Source organism: Sciurus carolinensis, chromosome 5 (genome assembly GCF_902686445.1).
Source record: "Sciurus carolinensis chromosome 5, mSciCar1.2, whole genome shotgun sequence".
Taxonomy (NCBI): domain Eukaryota; kingdom Metazoa; phylum Chordata; class Mammalia; order Rodentia; family Sciuridae; genus Sciurus; species Sciurus carolinensis.
The window spans coordinates 148,748,658-148,765,799 of record NC_062217.1 but is presented as its reverse complement, the minus strand read 5'-3'; the positions used below and the strand labels follow the sequence as shown (position 1 = coordinate 148,765,799).

General features: G+C 45.4%; 1 protein-coding gene across 1 annotated transcript in view; it reads left to right on the top strand.

Annotated features, from left to right (window-relative positions):
- Positions 1 to 6,214: 6,214 nt before the first annotated feature.
- Pkd2l1 (polycystin 2 like 1, transient receptor potential cation channel) overlaps positions 6,215 to 17,142 on the top strand; it is a 28,372-nt gene continuing 17,444 nt past the window's right edge. The window contains exons 1-2 of the mRNA XM_047554397.1: positions 6,215 to 6,449; positions 6,912 to 7,025. Of these exons, the coding sequence (XP_047410353.1) occupies positions 6,215 to 6,449; positions 6,912 to 7,025 (349 nt within the window). The remainder of the gene's footprint in view (positions 6,450 to 6,911; positions 7,026 to 17,142) is intronic.

The following is a 17,142-nucleotide window of genomic DNA, read 5'->3' as shown; positions in this document are numbered from 1 at the left end:
TCCCTCTCTCCTCGGGAGTTCTATGGAGGGTCTTTCCAGAACTTGGAGAGCCAGGCTCACACTTAAGCATTCCACCTAGGATAGACACAGAGGACAGGCATTCCTAGGGTCTCCGATGACAAGCTGATGGGCAGAAGGGAAAGTCTTTCCTGCCCTAACTCAGTTTCTGGGCCAAAGTGGAAAGAGAAGAGGAGTTTAACTTAACTGTGCCTTTGTGGTCAAAGAGATGCACCCCCATTGGGTTCCTGCAGTGGCCAAGAGGGTCCAGGATTGGGGCTGCAGTCCCAACTATCCTCCAGATTTCTGAAATGGCACTTTCCTCTCTCCAATATGTAAAAGAAACGGATTCCAACAATTCCTGTCCCTTCACCCCACTCTCTTTCCCTCTTTCCATCCTGAGCTGCTGTCCCTACAAAACTCCTTTCCTGAGTCCATCTGGTCTCAAGTGCCAAGGGAGCACTAGCAACTAGTGTGCTCTCCTGGCCTTCCCTTTGCTCTACTGTAACCTCACCCGCACTGATGTCACCCATGCTTTCCACTGACAGCACTCAGCTTGCCACAGAAGGGCTGCAAGGGCCAGAGGACAACTGTCATTGTCCTAAGCCAAGCCTCCCTAGAGCATTTCCCAATCAGGAGTCCGTGTCTCCCCATCTCGCCCCTCTGTGCCAAGGTACCCACTCAGGGATTGGGCATTGATTGCGCCTCCCTGTGCCCGCTGGAAAGTCCATGCTCCGCTCTGTGTGGAAGATGGAGCCACAGCTCTGCTGCCACCCTGGGGAGCTCACAGATTTCTAAGACAAATGGGACAAAGCACAATAGCAAACCACACAGGCCAGCATCTAACGGGCACAGAGTGTAAACACACCATATTAAATGGGTGGGAGTTCAGGGAAGGGAAAGAGGGGCCCTTCTCAAGAGAGGACTGGGTAGACGAGAGAATGGCGAGCGATGCGCAGTACTTTAAGCTTCTCCTTACATGCACTGTGATGGGTGCTCTGACAATCTAGTAACATCTGCCCACAAATTACCCCCACTTTGCAAGACTCAGCAAAGGTTGCTGGGCAGGAAATGCTATGGCAAGAATGTGTCAGAACCTAATATCTGCCAGGTGTGTGCAGGGACTTTGCATATTTTGTCTGGCAAGTAGCTCTTTCCAACTGCAGAACAAACATGCCATGCAGAACTGGAAGGATGGTCACTGTGCCCTGCTTCTCCTGTGTCCACCACCACCCTCCCCTCACCAGGGCCCCAGTCCAGACACCCTGGAAACTGGGCAAAGTACTGTCTGGAAGGCTCACTGGCCCGCTAGAGGTGTCTTCCTTCTACCCCAAGGCCCCACTGCACCTTCTTCCCTCTCCCCCATCCTAGAGGGAAAAGGGGCAGTCCTAGGCAAGCCCTTGGCATTCAAAGTATAAGTGACTGTAATCCTGGTGGATTTCCAAGAGTCTGTCTTCTGCTCTCCCATCAGAACTGGCTGGATTCCCTTTCAGAACAGAGTTATTTCCTTTTGCTTCCCATGGAGACTTTGAATTTGCAATTTCATCTGACCCAGATGTGCTCTTGGGGAACTCTTGATTTTCCCATGTCATCCTTTCAAGTAGCAGCCTAGAGAGTCATCCACAGCTGAGGACCAACAACAGGGGGAGGAACCAAGTCTAGAGTCCCACATGCAGCAGGCCCTGCAACCCTTCCTCAAATCTTTCGACCTCAAGAGCCTCACAGAGGTCCAAAGGAGGGTAGAGATCTGTTGGTCCCCAGGACAAGGTAGGCACCCAACATTCTTATCCTTTGCCGTTTTTATTCGCCAAACTTCTGCTTTCCACAGACAAGTGCCTGTGTCTTCTTCCTGATCCCCAACAGCTACCTGAGTCTTTGGGTCACTTGGTCAAACTTCAAGTGCTCAGTGACATAGCTTGGCCTTGACTGAGAACAGCTCCACACTGCTGATTCTGGTGTCAGGGGAGGACACCTGAGAAACGGAAACCTCAGAAGAAAGATGGGACCTGATGCCAATCAATTAGCTGAGTGGGCAGGCTGATACCCAGGCCTGTGGATAGGAACTGGAGCCAACAATCAGGTAATCCCAATACCCCTTACTGGTTTAGGACTATAAGCATGAAGAAGTCAAAGGCAGAGGCAAGGAAGAGCCTGGACTTGTTTGGGGTGTATCTGAATTCATCCAGAAGAGCAGGAACAGAGTCTCATTCAGAGGCTGGAGAAGCCTGTAAATAGGTCACTGGGAAGGATTGGGAGAACAGTGTGAGAGCAGCACAGGAGGTGAAAGGTGAGGGGTGAGGGGTGAATTGTGCTCCCCCAGAGGTTGGAGCAGACATGGCGCTTAGTAGAGTCCTGAGGATGGAGGCTGACCCTTCTCCAAGAGAGGGCATAAAGGCCCTGAGGATGGGCCTCACAGACTGCCAGTTACAGAGAAAGTCATTGACCAAGACCATTCATGTAGGCCCATACTTCCCATGGCTTCTCCTCTCCCAGTTCACAGCCAGACAGAATAAGGCAGTTGAACAAGCCTGTCCAGAGGAGACTCCCCTGGTGGCCTATTTTGTTTTCCTAAAGGTTTCACCAACCCTTTCCTGGGCTGTATTGCACTCATTTACCCAATCTCTCCTCCTTGCCCTCATCTAGCTCTCTAAGAGTCAGCTGCACATCATGGCTGACAGCCCTGGTCTAACTCAGTCCTCTCCCTCTGTTCTCTCACAGTGTTTCCCTCACTGAAAGCCATGCCGCTTGTCCATTCTCAGGTCTGCTTCTCAGAGGACCCAGCTACACACAAAACTCTACCAGGCCTCTGGAATGATCAATTCCTGTGGGTTAGAACCTGTTGACAGGAGCAGACATGAGCCTGCAGTGTTACTCAGAGGAAAAAGGTAAGTAACAGGAAAGAGCTGGGGAGAGAAATGGTCCCAGGATAGGGACCCTCTGAGTGCACAGACCTGCAAACTGGGTTGTCTGCTTTTCCTTCAGCAAAGAGCAGTTCCTCCTTAAAAGGGAGATGGAGATGAGGCTTCTTCTGCCACCTGGTGGCCATATCAGGTAAAGCACTTTTGTGACAGCTGTGTTGCCTTTCAGCTGGAGCAGGAAGGAGTGGAAAATTTGATGGAGTGGAGAATTTGATGGAGTGTTTGGGGTCTCCTCTCTCCCCTGTCCACAGCAGACATTGAAGGAATTCTAACTTCTCAAAACAAATATTCTTCCACAAAGGACTGTAGTTTTCCTCTCCGTCTGCCCTTGCCCATGCTGCCTTCTCCAGATGCAAACAGAGAGGAAGTCAACATCTTGATCACTACAACCTTAATTCTGAAGTCAAATGTCACCAGCAGTTTTCCTGTCTTCCTTCACCTGTAAAAAGAGATAATAAAAACCCACCCCAGAAGATTCCGTGAAAATTAATTAATCTCTAGCACTGTAAAATGCCTGACTTCTCCATGGTTAATAAATGGTAGTTAATTCTTTATTTCTCTTCAAACATTACCCATGCTTCAAAGTCCACCTCAATGGCCATTTCCTTCCAAATTCCCTTCCTGACCCTCCCACTTCCTGGCCCAATCATTCTCCTTCCTTTGGACCACTACTAGCCACTGTCCCCCAAGCTGCTCTTCCCACGCTTGTCACTCATTTCACCGGTACTCCTCCCAGCTGGGATCTCCATGGAAGTGGCCATCAGTACAGTGTCTTGGTGCAAGTAAAGTGATAAGCAAACCTGCCACAAGGGTGGCTTCCACATCAAGAATAGACTGTCAATGTGGGGTACGGTGGCAGGCACCTGTAATATCTCTGATTCAGGAGACTGAGGTAGGAGAATTGAAAGTTGGAGGTCAACCTGGACACCTAAGATCTTGTCTCAGAAAATAAAAAAAGGATGGGGGTGCAGTTTTGTGGTAGAGTGTCCCTGGGTTTAATCCCCAATACCAAGAAATAAAATTTAAAAATTTTAAAACATCAACTGTCATGATTCCTGCTGAAGTGGGCTGAAAGTGCCAGGACTTTCTCTACGTCTGGGATCAAGATGAGCAACAAGTCTCATAGTACTGATTAGTATCTTTCCAAAAATAATTGTTTTTCCAAATATGATAGCACTCACAATCATTGCAGAAAAAAATGACAAAAATCACCTGTAATTACACCATCCACAAATGACCCCTGCTAATTTTTAATTCATTTTACTCTCTGCATCTTTGTAAGCGTAATGTACACTTAAAATTTTCATTGTTATATTATAGGTGTGTATTCCAGATTTTTCTCACATCATGTGAAGAGGAGTTTCTCTTGACATTAAATATAGTTAAATGTGAATTTCTGCATGGTTGTTCTGGTGTGAACGAATCATAATTTATCGAACTTTTTTCTAACGTTAAAGCTTTAGGCTTCCATTTCTCTGTTTAAAAAAACTGTCATCAATGATGCCGATGGGAATATCAGAATAGATTCCTAGATTTGGGATTATGGATTCAAAGGAATGAAGGAAAAGAGCTCTTGCTTCTGAATTCCCATTCAGGAAACTGCTAATTGCTGGGTAGTTTCACCAACTTCCCACTCAGCTAGTCTAATATAAGATGTTCAGCACTGGTGCAGTTCCCTGTTCTTTTTTCCCTGAGAAAACAGTCACCTCAGAGTTCATGCCAATGTTTGGTATACTGGAGAGATGGGCACTGGGCATCTAGGAAGACTTGGTGACACTCGCAACTCTGTTCCAGTCTAAGCCAGAGGTTCACCTTCTTTCTAATGTCTGGGCCTGGGACAAGAGATTCATAAAGCCGACTTGGGTATAACAGTTGAGTTTCCATGCAGTCTTAGAGCTGCACATTTAGAAGGGGCACAGTGAGTTATCCAATGGCTCAGCCCAGCTTTGCGTTTTCTGGGAGCAGGATCTCCTTATAGAAACACTCAAGACTGAAGATCATCACCAGACTGACATTTTGTTGAACTTGAAGGTGAACTTCAGGGCAGTGCAGCTACAGAGAAACCCTAAGCAGGGAACCAGGAGTTGAGGACAACTCCCTGCAACCATCTTGGATAAAGAACTGCAGAATGACCAGGAGCACTTGTGGGGTCTAGAACTTAACTGTAGGTGAGCCAGGGCCGTGTTCAGAGGTCAGAGCAGGGCACAGACAGGGTTGTGCTTGGAGGTCCATGCCAGGTTTTAAGCAGAGACCTGAGGTATAAAGAAAGCAGACCAATCCCAGTATCTCTTGTATTGATGTTTTGTGCTCATGATTGCAGTTCTAGGCTGGGTGCAGATCCCCACTCCACCCACCACCTCCATAAGGAGTCCCAGGCAGTATTGTCCTTGCCCTTAACTCTCTCATCCATTCTTTCCAGCAGTACGTAGCCTTCTCCTAAGTTGAACTCCATACTCAAGAAACGCCCTTACATGGGTATGCCTCATCCATAAGCCATGGAGGGCAAACCTCAGAAAAAGAATCCAATACCTAGAACTCTTTAGTCCTTTTTCAATCCCCATCAAGCTTCAAAGAACCTGTCCCCTACGATCTGAAGCAGGGGTTCCTCCTTCCATTATCCTTTTCTGTGACTATGGGGTTGGGTAAGGAGGGGAGGTGCCCTTCTCCACTTACTAGGGGAGACCTTGAAGGAGCCCATTGGCTGAGCCTGGTAGGGGGGGGCAGCACTTCTCAGTTTCCATCTCTCACTTTGGTTCCCCACCCCAATCCATGTTGGCCCTTTGAGGTGCTTTTAGTGGAAATCTGCAAGACCCACGGTGGAGTCTGGCAGCCTCCCTCTTCCCTTAGCTCCTCTAACTACCCCTTCATCACCTCTTCCACTGGGACTCAGGACATCCTTCCCCAGGCTCCATCTGCTCCCCCAGAATTCACCTCTTCACCATCCTTGCTTCCGCTCTTGCCTGCACACCACCTTCCCCTTCCCCTCTCTCCTCCTCAAACCCTGACTCCCATTTCCCTCAAAGCCCCTTTCTTTTGTGCCCTAAGACTTGCAGAGAAAGAAAGAGAGAGAGAATCCCTGACAGGATTGATGGTCATCCCCACGCTCTGTCCTTCCTTGTTCCCTCCCCCAGCCAGTCACAGACTTCCTCCCAAGGCAGGAGGCAGAGGCTGCATGAGAGCAGTTGCTCTCAGAATCCCTTTACTTGGCTCTCTGCTGGGTAGACCAGGCTGTGCCTTTGTCCCCCATTTCTCCAGGTGAGAGTGGGCACCTGAGGTGCCAGGATCCCACCTCCATCCCCATGAATGCTGTGGAAAGTCCCGAAGGGCAGGAGCTGCAGGAGCTGGGGAACAGAGCTTGGGACAACCCTGCCTACAGTGGTCCCCCTTCTCCACATGGGACACTGAGGATCTGCACCATCTCCAGTGTGGGGCTCCCACAGCCACAACCCAAGAAGCCTGAAGATGGACCCCAGGAGAAGACACAAAGGACCCTAGTGTCCAGCTGCTGCTTCCATATCTGTCACAGCATCAGAGGTACTGCATGTGGGGAGGGCTTCCCTGGGGAACCAGGAACTTTGAGGGGAGGAAGGTGACCTGAAGAAGAGGTGAAATTTCAGTGACTCTTTGTAAATTGCCTATTTTAGAGCCTGGCCCCAAGAGACAGAGGCCAGCCTTATGGTCTGCCAGGGGGGCACCTGGCACAGTCATCTTTGGGGACGCAGTGGGGTATGTGGGAGTCAGGTTGAGGGAGGACACAGCTCTGATGAGGCCCTAGATCTCCCCACCTGGAACAGGTGCCTCCCTTTCATGACTTCACTCTTTTCGGCTCAGCACCCTCACCCATCTGCTTCAGGGGGATTGGAATAGGGCTGACCTGGTGTGGGTAGAGCAGCCAGATTTGTCTGGGGACAAGGGATGGTAAAGAGATGGGGTGAAGTGCAGGCTAGGTGGAGGGGTACTGAGGGGAACATGCTGGCATCCCTCCAATGCCCTTAGGACTCTGGGGAACAACCTTGACTGAGAACACAGCAGAGAACCGAGAACTGTATGTCAAGACCACCCTGCGGGAGCTTCTGGTGTACACTGTGTTCCTGCTGGACATCTGTCTGTGTAAGTTGCATCTGCCTCTGGGGACGTCTGTCTGTGAGCAGTGTGTGCAACATCTGCATGCACATGTGCACGGGTGACACCTGCGGGGCAGCGTCCACCTGCATGAGCAGACTGCTCCCTGGGAACTTTGTATATCAACAAACTTTGTATACCTTTCCTATTTACTGCCTTTTCAGCCTAAGGTATTTCTTTGACAAAGAACTTGTCACTGAGTCAATAGAAGAAGGCAGATTGTTAGAAAGGCTATTCATGAGAGTGGATGCCCAGAATAGCAAGGGGAATTCAGGTTCGAAGTTCAAGTTCCTGTCACTGACTCAGCAGCCACTGTTTTCTGCTCAAAGATGGAAGTGTTTAACCCTTCTGGAAAGAGTGGACGATCACTCCTTTATGCTTATGGTTTTCATGTGTGTAGTTACTGTGCTACATTCAGTCCATGACTCTTTAGGGGCAGAAGAAAATGATTATGGAGGCTTCGAGCTCAGATCCCTGAGAAGAGGGTGAGGATGAAGGGTGTGGTGGGGCCCCAGGGTAGAGCCCACACACACAGGCAGCCGTGGAAACTTCTGCGAGGCTCTAGCTGTGCACCCAAGCTGGGGAGGTTTGATCTCTAAGTTCAGAGAAGCAAGTGGAAAGATGGCAGGGGAGCCTATGGCAGACAGAGTCAAAGACTGTGGTGACAATGAAGTTGGACCACACAGAGGCTACTAGGCTATATAGATCAGGGTACAAGCTTTATTCGGTTCACTCCTTCCTTTAAAAGTTGCATGACAAGAGGGGTTTGCCCCACTTACTGGAGCTGCCTGTGTTGTGTGTGTGTGTGTGTGTGTGTGTGTGTGTGTGTGTTTGTGTGTGTGTGTGTGGTGACTGAGGATGCAACCCAGCTGTGATGCCTCCTTACTAGATGACTCATCCTCAGCAGCCTCTGTGATTTGAGGGTGCACGAATCCTTGCAAAGTGAGATGTGAAGGTCTCATAACAGAGGTGTTGATGGGAAATGTCATCATCTCTGTGAATCATCCACACTGTGTGGTTCCCTGGGAGCTGGACTGTTTGCTTCTGGTTGTGTGCTGTGGGGGCAGATCTGGTTGTTTCTCTCCTACACACAACACAGTGCAGAGGAGACTGTGTGGGGGCAGTGGTCAGGCCAGAGTTCACATGGTAGGACCCATTCAATTCCTTTCAGCACATGACTATCAGAGACTCGTTTGTTGATTTATTGATTTTTCATTCTAACCATCTGCTAGGAATGAGGGTTCCTCATTCTTCACATCCCATGACTGCAATTGAAATACACAGGCAGAGCTTTTCTCTGAAGAAGAAGACCAAGTCATCTCTAGTTCCACATCAGCTTTCTAGACCCATAGAATTACCATGAACCATTTCTGACTCCTCTGTATGGGACTGGAAGGGTGGAAGCTAGGGTCCTGGAACCCAGAAGTCCTATCAGCCTATGTTCTCTACTTCCTAAAAGCTCAGTGCACTTGTGAGTGCCAGATGGTCTGTGACTTGCCAAAAGTCTAAGTCAAAGACTCAGTCCAATAATTATAGAACCTTGGAGTGACAAAAGACTCTAGGTTTCTTCTGGTTCAAGGGTACAGAATAAGCAGAGAACCTTTTCCCTATTAACCCTCCTACATGGCTTTGCTGATGTCCAAGTAGCCCTTGGGGAGTGTCCATGGGGATTTCAGAGTCTCATAGGGAACACATTTTACCATGGGCAGCTCTTTTTCTTTCCATTTATGAAGCGCCTTCTGCTGTGCCAGACACTGAACTGAGGGGCAGAGATGAATGACACTTGGGCCTTTACCCAGAGGGGTTCACATTCTGCTTTTTAGGACTTTCTTCTATCAAGACATCTACTTTCCATTTACTTTCTGAAGTGACAGCCTTTCAACCGTTGGAATGAACATAGTGACCATGTTTCTCCTCAGTCATCTGTTCTCCAGTTTAAATAATGTCTATTTTCTCAAGAAAGAAGTCATCATAACATGGTGTCCAGAGGTTGTATTATGCAGAGATTGAAGGTGTGAGCTCTGAATTTGCACAGATTTGGATTCAGACACTACACTCTACCATTTACCATTTGGGGACACTTGGGTCAGTTGTCTCATTTCTTTGATTGTCAGTTTCCTCATATGTAACTACTTGATCCAGAAGGATTGTGTGAGAATTGTGTAGGTTACTAACTGTGAATGCCATGATTCAGTGCCTGGCACATCTTAAAACCCATTTCAGAATGTTCACTATGCTGGTTGCCTGATCTGACCAATTTGATGCCCATTATTGGACAAAATATTCCTTGGGCAATCTGACAGTTGAAACCTGGTATGCCATTACTTCTGGTGGATCCAGATTTGGGGGATACATGGGGGCACACATAGGAAGTGACGTCCAAGTTGAGAACTGAGAAATGAGGATTTAACCTCTTGAAAGGAAAATGAAGAGAGGGGAAGTTTCTGGGAAGAGGGGGCAGCAAGTGCCAAGGTCCAGCAGGGACAGAGGGCATGGTTTAGTGAAGATACATCAGTGTGGCTGGAGCAGAGATGGGGAGGAGCAGAGAGGTAAGAGGACAAGGTTGTTGTGTAAGCAGGGAAGGTCAACAAGGGCATCTTTGAACGACATGGAACTGGACTTTGTCCTGAGGGTCACTGAAGGAGTCACTGAAGGATTTGAAGCATAGAAATGACATGATACATTTGAGTTCTCCCAATTCAGGGGGGGGGGGGGTGGTGGGCGGAGAATAAAGGCCTAGACCTTGGGGTAAAGAGGTGTCTCTGGTAAAGTTGAGGAGAAAAGGTAATTGTCCTGTGGTTAGCACATTGGTGACATATTTTATTTAACCCTCACGGCATCCTTATCAGGGTCACTGAGTCAGCTTAGTTGATTTAGCATGCTGGTTAAGCACTGGAGCTCTGAAGTCAGATTGTCTGGCTTCAGGGTCTGGCACTTCCAAGTGTGATCTTGAGCAAGTTTGCTAACTTCTCTTAGCCTTGGGTAGTGGTTATGTCTACCTGATAAGATTACTGTGGTGGTTAAATGAAATAACCCACAAATATTACACTAAGAATTTAGCACAATGTCTGTTGGGACATGATAAATGAAGCCTATTGTTCAGACTGTAAATCTGTACTGCAACATCATGAACCCAGGGAGCTATGGAGGCTAATGGAAGGAAAAATAGCCTTTAAATCTCTGAAAACCTTCAAATTCCCTGGAGTTGGGATTTTGGTAGTTCTTGAAATCATTTCATTACACTACCTGAAGATGTGCCATTTAACTGCCTCTGACCTTGAGATTGAAAGTCTTCATCCACAAAGTGCCAGCCTCCACAAGAACTCTATGAAACAGAATTTGGAGAACTTCATATTCTGAGGCCATGCTCTCTCTAGTCCCCACAACAATTAGTAAAATAATACTCACACTAGTTGCAGCCTTTCCCTGCCTCTTCCTTCTTTCAGGCAAATTTTTTAGCAACGTGGACCTCGATTATGGTCTCAATAAGGCTACTTTGGCACTCTCTAATGTCCTGGCCTCAGCATCCTAGCATCTGATCTCTGCTCCGTTAGCCTCCCTGAAATCTGCCATCTGCAATTAGGTGATACATTCTCAATGGGGATGATCAATACTACCTAGTTGTGTAGTGTCACAAACCTTCATTTAGAAATACATCTTAAATGTCTTCATGTAAGTATTTTATATATTTTTACTTTAATGATTTCAGTTATACTGCAATTAAATAAAACATTTATGTTATTATTTCAATATTTGCCTTTTATGAGTGTAAACACACACACACACACACACACACACACACGCATACACACACTGTTCTTTTTTCACTTTTGTTGGATTGTTTCCTTGTGAGCTTCCAAAGAATGATAATATTAAACCAAGAGATAGAATTATTTCCTTGGTACTTGCTTTGTGCTACAATTTTGCCTCTGTGCCACAAGTGGTATAAGATCACATTGATTTTGTCTTAACCTCATCAAAATTGGATTCTTTCATTTATACCTTTTAGTATTAAATAGGTGTAAAATGGTACAATTTGCCTTAATTTTCTTGTGTTTGATTACTAATGAGGTGGATAGTTTTCTCATGTTTTAATGTATGACACATACTTATTTTGTGTAAATTGCATAAGAGATTCTTTAAGAAGGAAAAGGGAGAGAAGGGGGATCATAGAGAAGCTGGACCACTAGACCTTCGGTGGGCAACCAAGCACCAGGGCTCTCATTTCCAGCACCTGGTTCCTGGGAGCCTAAAGAAAAGCCAGCCACAGTTGCACATCACCTGGGCAGCAGTCCAGCCTGGGATGGGCCCTAGTAACCCAGCACACACAGCCATGCTGACCACATTTATGCTACGCTTTATCCCAGGAACTTGGTGGCCTAGAAACCAGGCTATTTGGAGTCTGATCTGGCTGCACAGAGCTGTCTTTTTCATGCAGGCCAAGTGGGGGGACCATCCATCTTCTCATATCAGCTGTGCAGCCCTTGAAGCCTCACAAAGAGCTTCCACACTAGGATCTCATCCCACCTGACAGCAATCCTATAAGGGATAGATGTTATGATTTCCATTCCGAAGATTAGGAAAATGTCCTTATTGTCATTACAAATAGTTCGGGAAAGGTCAATCATTCAGAAGAGTTCCTGATGGGTGGAGTTGATCCTGTCCCAGCTATTGCTCAGCAGAGAAAGTGCTGGGATGAAGGATCTTCCTGCCTCTCTCTCCTGCCTGCCCCCACACCACCACCATGATATTGATGAACGGGTTTCCAGTTCTTTCTTTGTCTTTTTGGAAGGAAGGATGACTGTGACCTTTTGTTAAGGAAGGAGACATTGAAGGTCTTTGTGTAAAAACAATGGTTGCTAGTTTTAGGAGACATATTGTTATCTCAAAGGTGCACCTGGGCCTGGCCCTGGGTAGAGAGGCTCTGAGCCAGGACAAAGCTGGGTCTGGTCACCATGGAGTGGGAGGAGGGCAGAGACCCTTGGACTTTGTGACTCATATCTGCCCATCTACTAATGTTGATTGGATGCTTTTTACCCATTGCTGGCTGTGAAGAAACGCCTACCTTGGTTTGCTCTGCTTTCTTTCAGCAGGTTTCAAGGTTCCATCCACAGTTTGGTAGAATCTTGCATTATTGGGAGAGGACACAATGAACTTGGAGATTGGAATAAAATTCTTTCTTTCCCCCCGCCCAAATACTGGGGATTGAATCCAGGGCCTTGCACATACTAGATAAGTGCTGTACCACTGAGCTACATTCCCAGCACTTTTAAAATTTTCTGTTTTTGAGACAAAATTATGCTATGATGCCTAGGCTGGCCTCAAACTTCAAACCTCCTTCCTCAGCTTCCAGAGTAGCTGGGGTTATAGGTATATACCACCATACCCAGCAAGAAGCTGTCTTTCTTGACTAAGCATTTCTAGAATTTACAAGGAAAGAAACAGAAATATCTTGGAGGACCATGTTGTGTCTATTGGTGAGCTCCTATATGGCTGTAATGACAACAGAAGATAACTAACTGGTCACAAGGAACCAAGATTAATGAAGGCACAGAGGTAGACTAGACAGCATATTGGTGCCAGGAATAAAGTCATCTGGTTCAAATGATAGTGTTACCAGTGATTAGTCACAGGTCTTTGGCAAGATAAGTCAAGATACTTCAATCTTCCTGGGTCTGATTTCCTTCTCAAGAGAGGATAAATGTCTGCTTTACTGAGCTTGGTGGAAACCAAAGACGGTACATCACATGGTGTTCAAGGTAGGTTCTCCACAAATATTAGTGGTCACTCCACTACAAGGCATAAATTAGGGAAGGACTGAATATCATGTCAGTGCTCTGGATTGCTATAGATGAGATCAGGCTGTGGCCCTGTGGTGAAAGTGGCCAGAGAAAGGGCAGGGAGCTCACATCACACAGCATGGATCTGAATGCCAGTTCTGCCTCTTGCTAGATGAATGACCTGCGCAAATCTGAACATCTTGAATCCTATGGAACTTTGTTAGTGAGTAAGGATCTTCAGTGGTGTCTGACAGGCTGTTGGGGGACATTCCATGAAAAACCCTGTGATGACCATGAAATAGGTTGCACAGGTATGGGGTTATAAGGACATGATAATAATCTGCTCGTGTTATTGGTGGTGGCTGCAGGAAGCCTGGGATTTTATGTTGAGGCAGATCCTCAGGACAGGGGAGAGGTTCTAGAGCCAGAAATGAACATAAAAGAATGGTTCTCAAAGGCATGCTCTGAGGAGCCCTGGGGCTTCTTGTGACCCTTTCAGGAGAGTTGTGATGTCCTCTCTTACCCAATAACATATTTATGCAAGGCAATAATTTCTTCATCTACTCCAATAAAGCAACATATTGCAAAAGATTGAATGCAGAAGCAAACGTGAAAGCAGTTGTCTTTTGTTAAATCAGTTATCAAGGAGACTTAGAGATTTGCGAACATGACACAATGCCATTTTTACTTTTTTTTTTTTTTTTGCAGTTAGTGCAGGGGATTGAACCCAGGGCCTTGTTCTTGATAGGCAAGCACTCTATGAACTGAGCTATATCCCCAGCCCCCTCCACTAAAATCTTTTTTAAAGAAAATATAATGAGTTTTTAATTCAAAAATATGTTGTTTATGTTTACTTATATTAGTTTCTCTCTCTCCTCCTCCTCCTCCTCCTTCTTATTATTCTTTTTGGAGGTACTAATTAAACACAGAGGACCTCTATTTCTTAGTCACACCCCCAGTCCTTTTCATCTTAGTTTGAGAGAGGGTCTCCACAAGTTGCTCAGATTGGCCTCGAGCTTGTGATCCTTCTGTCTCAGCCTCCCCCATCATTGGGATTACAGGCCTGCACCACTGCATTCAGCAATTGTTTTATTTGATACTATCTTTTCTTTTTCATTTCTCATGTGTGTGTATGTGTGTGTGTGTGTGTGTGTGTGTGTGTGTGTGTGTGCTGGTAATTGAACCCAGCACCTTGTACATACTTAACATGTACTCTACCACTGAGATACATCTTTAACCAGTTATCATCATTTTTGAACTAATAAATTTTTGTGTTTTTCTTCAATTTTTTCTCAAAAATTTTTAAGAGTTACAAAGTGACTGGGCCTGGTTGCACATGCTTGTGATCCCAGTGATTCAGGAGGTTGAGGCAAGAAGATCACATGTTTAAGGTCAGCCTCAGTAATTTAGTGGGATCCAGTCTTAAAATAACAATTAAAAAGGGATGGGGATATACCTCAGTGGTAGAGTGTTCCTGGACTCAAACCCCAGTACCACATAAAGGAAAAAAAGTTATAAAGTAGTCCTGAGAATACAACATTTGAGAATGAATTGCATAGAACCTAAATCTGAGCTAGCCAAAGGAAAATATTTCACAGCATGAAGGAAAAAAACAGATGAGACAAAGACGAGATCATAGATTTTCACACATCATTCATACAAGCATTTATAAAGTCTTACTAAGTGCCAGACCCTAGGTCAAGTGTCAGAGCTTTGAAATACATGAGACACACCCTTTGCCTTTAAGCAGCAAGGGAAGCCAACATATAAAGAACAGTGACATAGAGTGTGGTGATCTCTTCGGAAGGATCCTCCAGGACTGTGGGGAAATGTGGGTGACAAAGTAGCCAGGAAGACCTGGAAACACTTGCATGTGCCAGACCAGGTGTCCATTGAAGACTGAGAAGACCCAGAGTCTTTGTAAGGGAAATTCAAGGTCATTACCATTTGCCATTTGCACCTGTTTGTTTTATCAGCGTTGGCTTTCACCTTGGAGGAACCAGGGGTTGGAGAATGCATTAGTGAATGTGTGATCAGGACCCTGCTTCTTTCTGGACACTTCTGGGTCCTGGGCTGACTCTCCCAGCACCCCCTTCCTTCCCTCTTCTCTCTCCCCAGGCACTGGCCCATTTTGCTTCCTCCTGACCCACCTCTGCCCACAGCTTTGGTATCCTCTTTTGTCACTATGGGTAAGGTGGATTCCCTAGTGCCCTGTCTCACAACCTTTTCCCTGTTCTCCTGTTCCTAACATAGGCCTAGGACTTTTGGGGAATACATTTTCTACTTTTGGTTCTTAAACCCCTGGGGAAAGTTTTTTTTTTTTAATTATTATTTTTTAAATTTTTATAGACTGCATTTTGATTCATTGTACACAAATGGGGTACAATTTTTCATTTCTGTGGTTGTACACAATGTAGATTCACACCATTCATGTAATCATACATGTACATAGGGTAATAGTCCACTATCTTTCCTTTCCCCACTGGCTCCCACCCCATTTCCCTCTACACAATCCAAAGTGCCTCCATTCTTCTCTTATCCTGCCTCCACCCCACCCCTGGGAAAGTTTGATAAAGTGTTTCAGAAAGTTCATACCATTCAAAGTAGTAATGACATCATTTCTTTTTAAGTTATTTAAAAATAAATCAACATATTAATTACTGAGATATGCTTCCCTTCATATAGATGCATTCAAGAGCCTCTTGGTATACACTGAGCGAACAAGCCCTACAGAAAAGGAGGTGATGCATTTCTCTGTCTTCACAGAATCTTCCTAGACTCTCCTTATTTTGCAGTGTTTCATTAACGGATCAATGATGAGGCTACCATGAACCGACCCCATAATTCCAGAAAACATCAGTTTTTGATATTGGGTGAACATATGATTTGGTTATGGCATAATGGTCACATAACTTTATTGACCCATGTAGCTCAGACTGCACAAATACAGGTAAAATCCAGGACTTCTATATATTGGAATTACCCATTACCAACTCTATTAACTTAGTCACCTCTCCCTTATTGTATATTAAGACAGTGCCTGAGATGGTGGTGTAATCATCTATGCATGTGGTCACTAGTTTTTTCTTTCTTGGATTCTCATCTCTTCTGGGTCTTCATTTTCAGGAACTCTGGCCTTGGCATTCTTTAGCATGAAGGACTACTCTTCTTATGCTTCCTCCATGTCCAGTATTAAACATATTTTTTGATTTAGCTTAATATAGGCAGCATAAAGTCTTTGGATCTCAGCTCTATTTGACTCCCTTTGTTTTTTCAAGATTGTTAGTCTCTGGGAGATCCCTGGGCAAAACAGTTCAAAGAACATGATAAGAGCAAGCAGAAGTCTTCTTTTCTTACCTTCTTCAGGAATATGTGGACAGACACCTCTGACTCATCAGTCAGATAAATCTCCCTTCTCAGGCAGGTGTAATTCATGTTATACTCCAAGTGGCATCTTCAGCTCTCTAGAAACAGTACACCTTCCTTCCCAGATTTCATAGCTACAAGCATCTTAAATATCCATGTCCTGAGATTTGTGGACAATACAAAATGATGCTATCTGGGTGGGGGAAGTATTCTTCCAGGATGGTTCTCAAGAAGACCTTCCAACATCCGTAGGACCTTTGACCTCCTGGTTTGACTACTGTCATAATAAACTCTTTAAGTAGGCTTAAAACCATAGAAGGATGACAAACCACCAGATAAAGCAGCACTAAGTGTATAAAAATCAATTGTACTCTCCCTTGCATCTGCATTCAGAATTGAATAGAACAGGGAAGTTCCTGTGGCTAATAGTAAGTGTATCCCTGATCCCTGTTCCCTAGTCCTATATCCAGTCTTCTAGGCATCTGACTATAGTATTCAATCCCCCAGATAATCTGTTATATTAACTTGCTTCAGTGATTATAGGCCTATTATTCCTGCTTTGCCAAGATCTCAGAGCCACTAGAATCTTTAGAGAGATGGAGATGAACAGTTCTTCAATTCATTTGTCTTTTCTATATGGATCCCCTTTGGCCTGATTGAATTCCCTTCAGCATAAACTCATAAAAATCTTTAGCCCTGAATTTGATATCATAAGAAGAAATTTGATTTCCTAAGAAACAAGTACATCTTGTCTTAGGTTCTCTAGAACTTCAATCTTCTGGACCTAAGACCTAAAAGGCTTCATAATATTTGTAGACTTTATTACTGGGGCAGGTGTGAATGACCTAGTTCTCTTAACTGTAATCTTAGACAGAACTGTGAACACATTGGTATTCTGTAAACCTCCAGTGTATACTCTGAGGATATAACTCTTTCCTCATTTCCAGGTCCCAACTTTC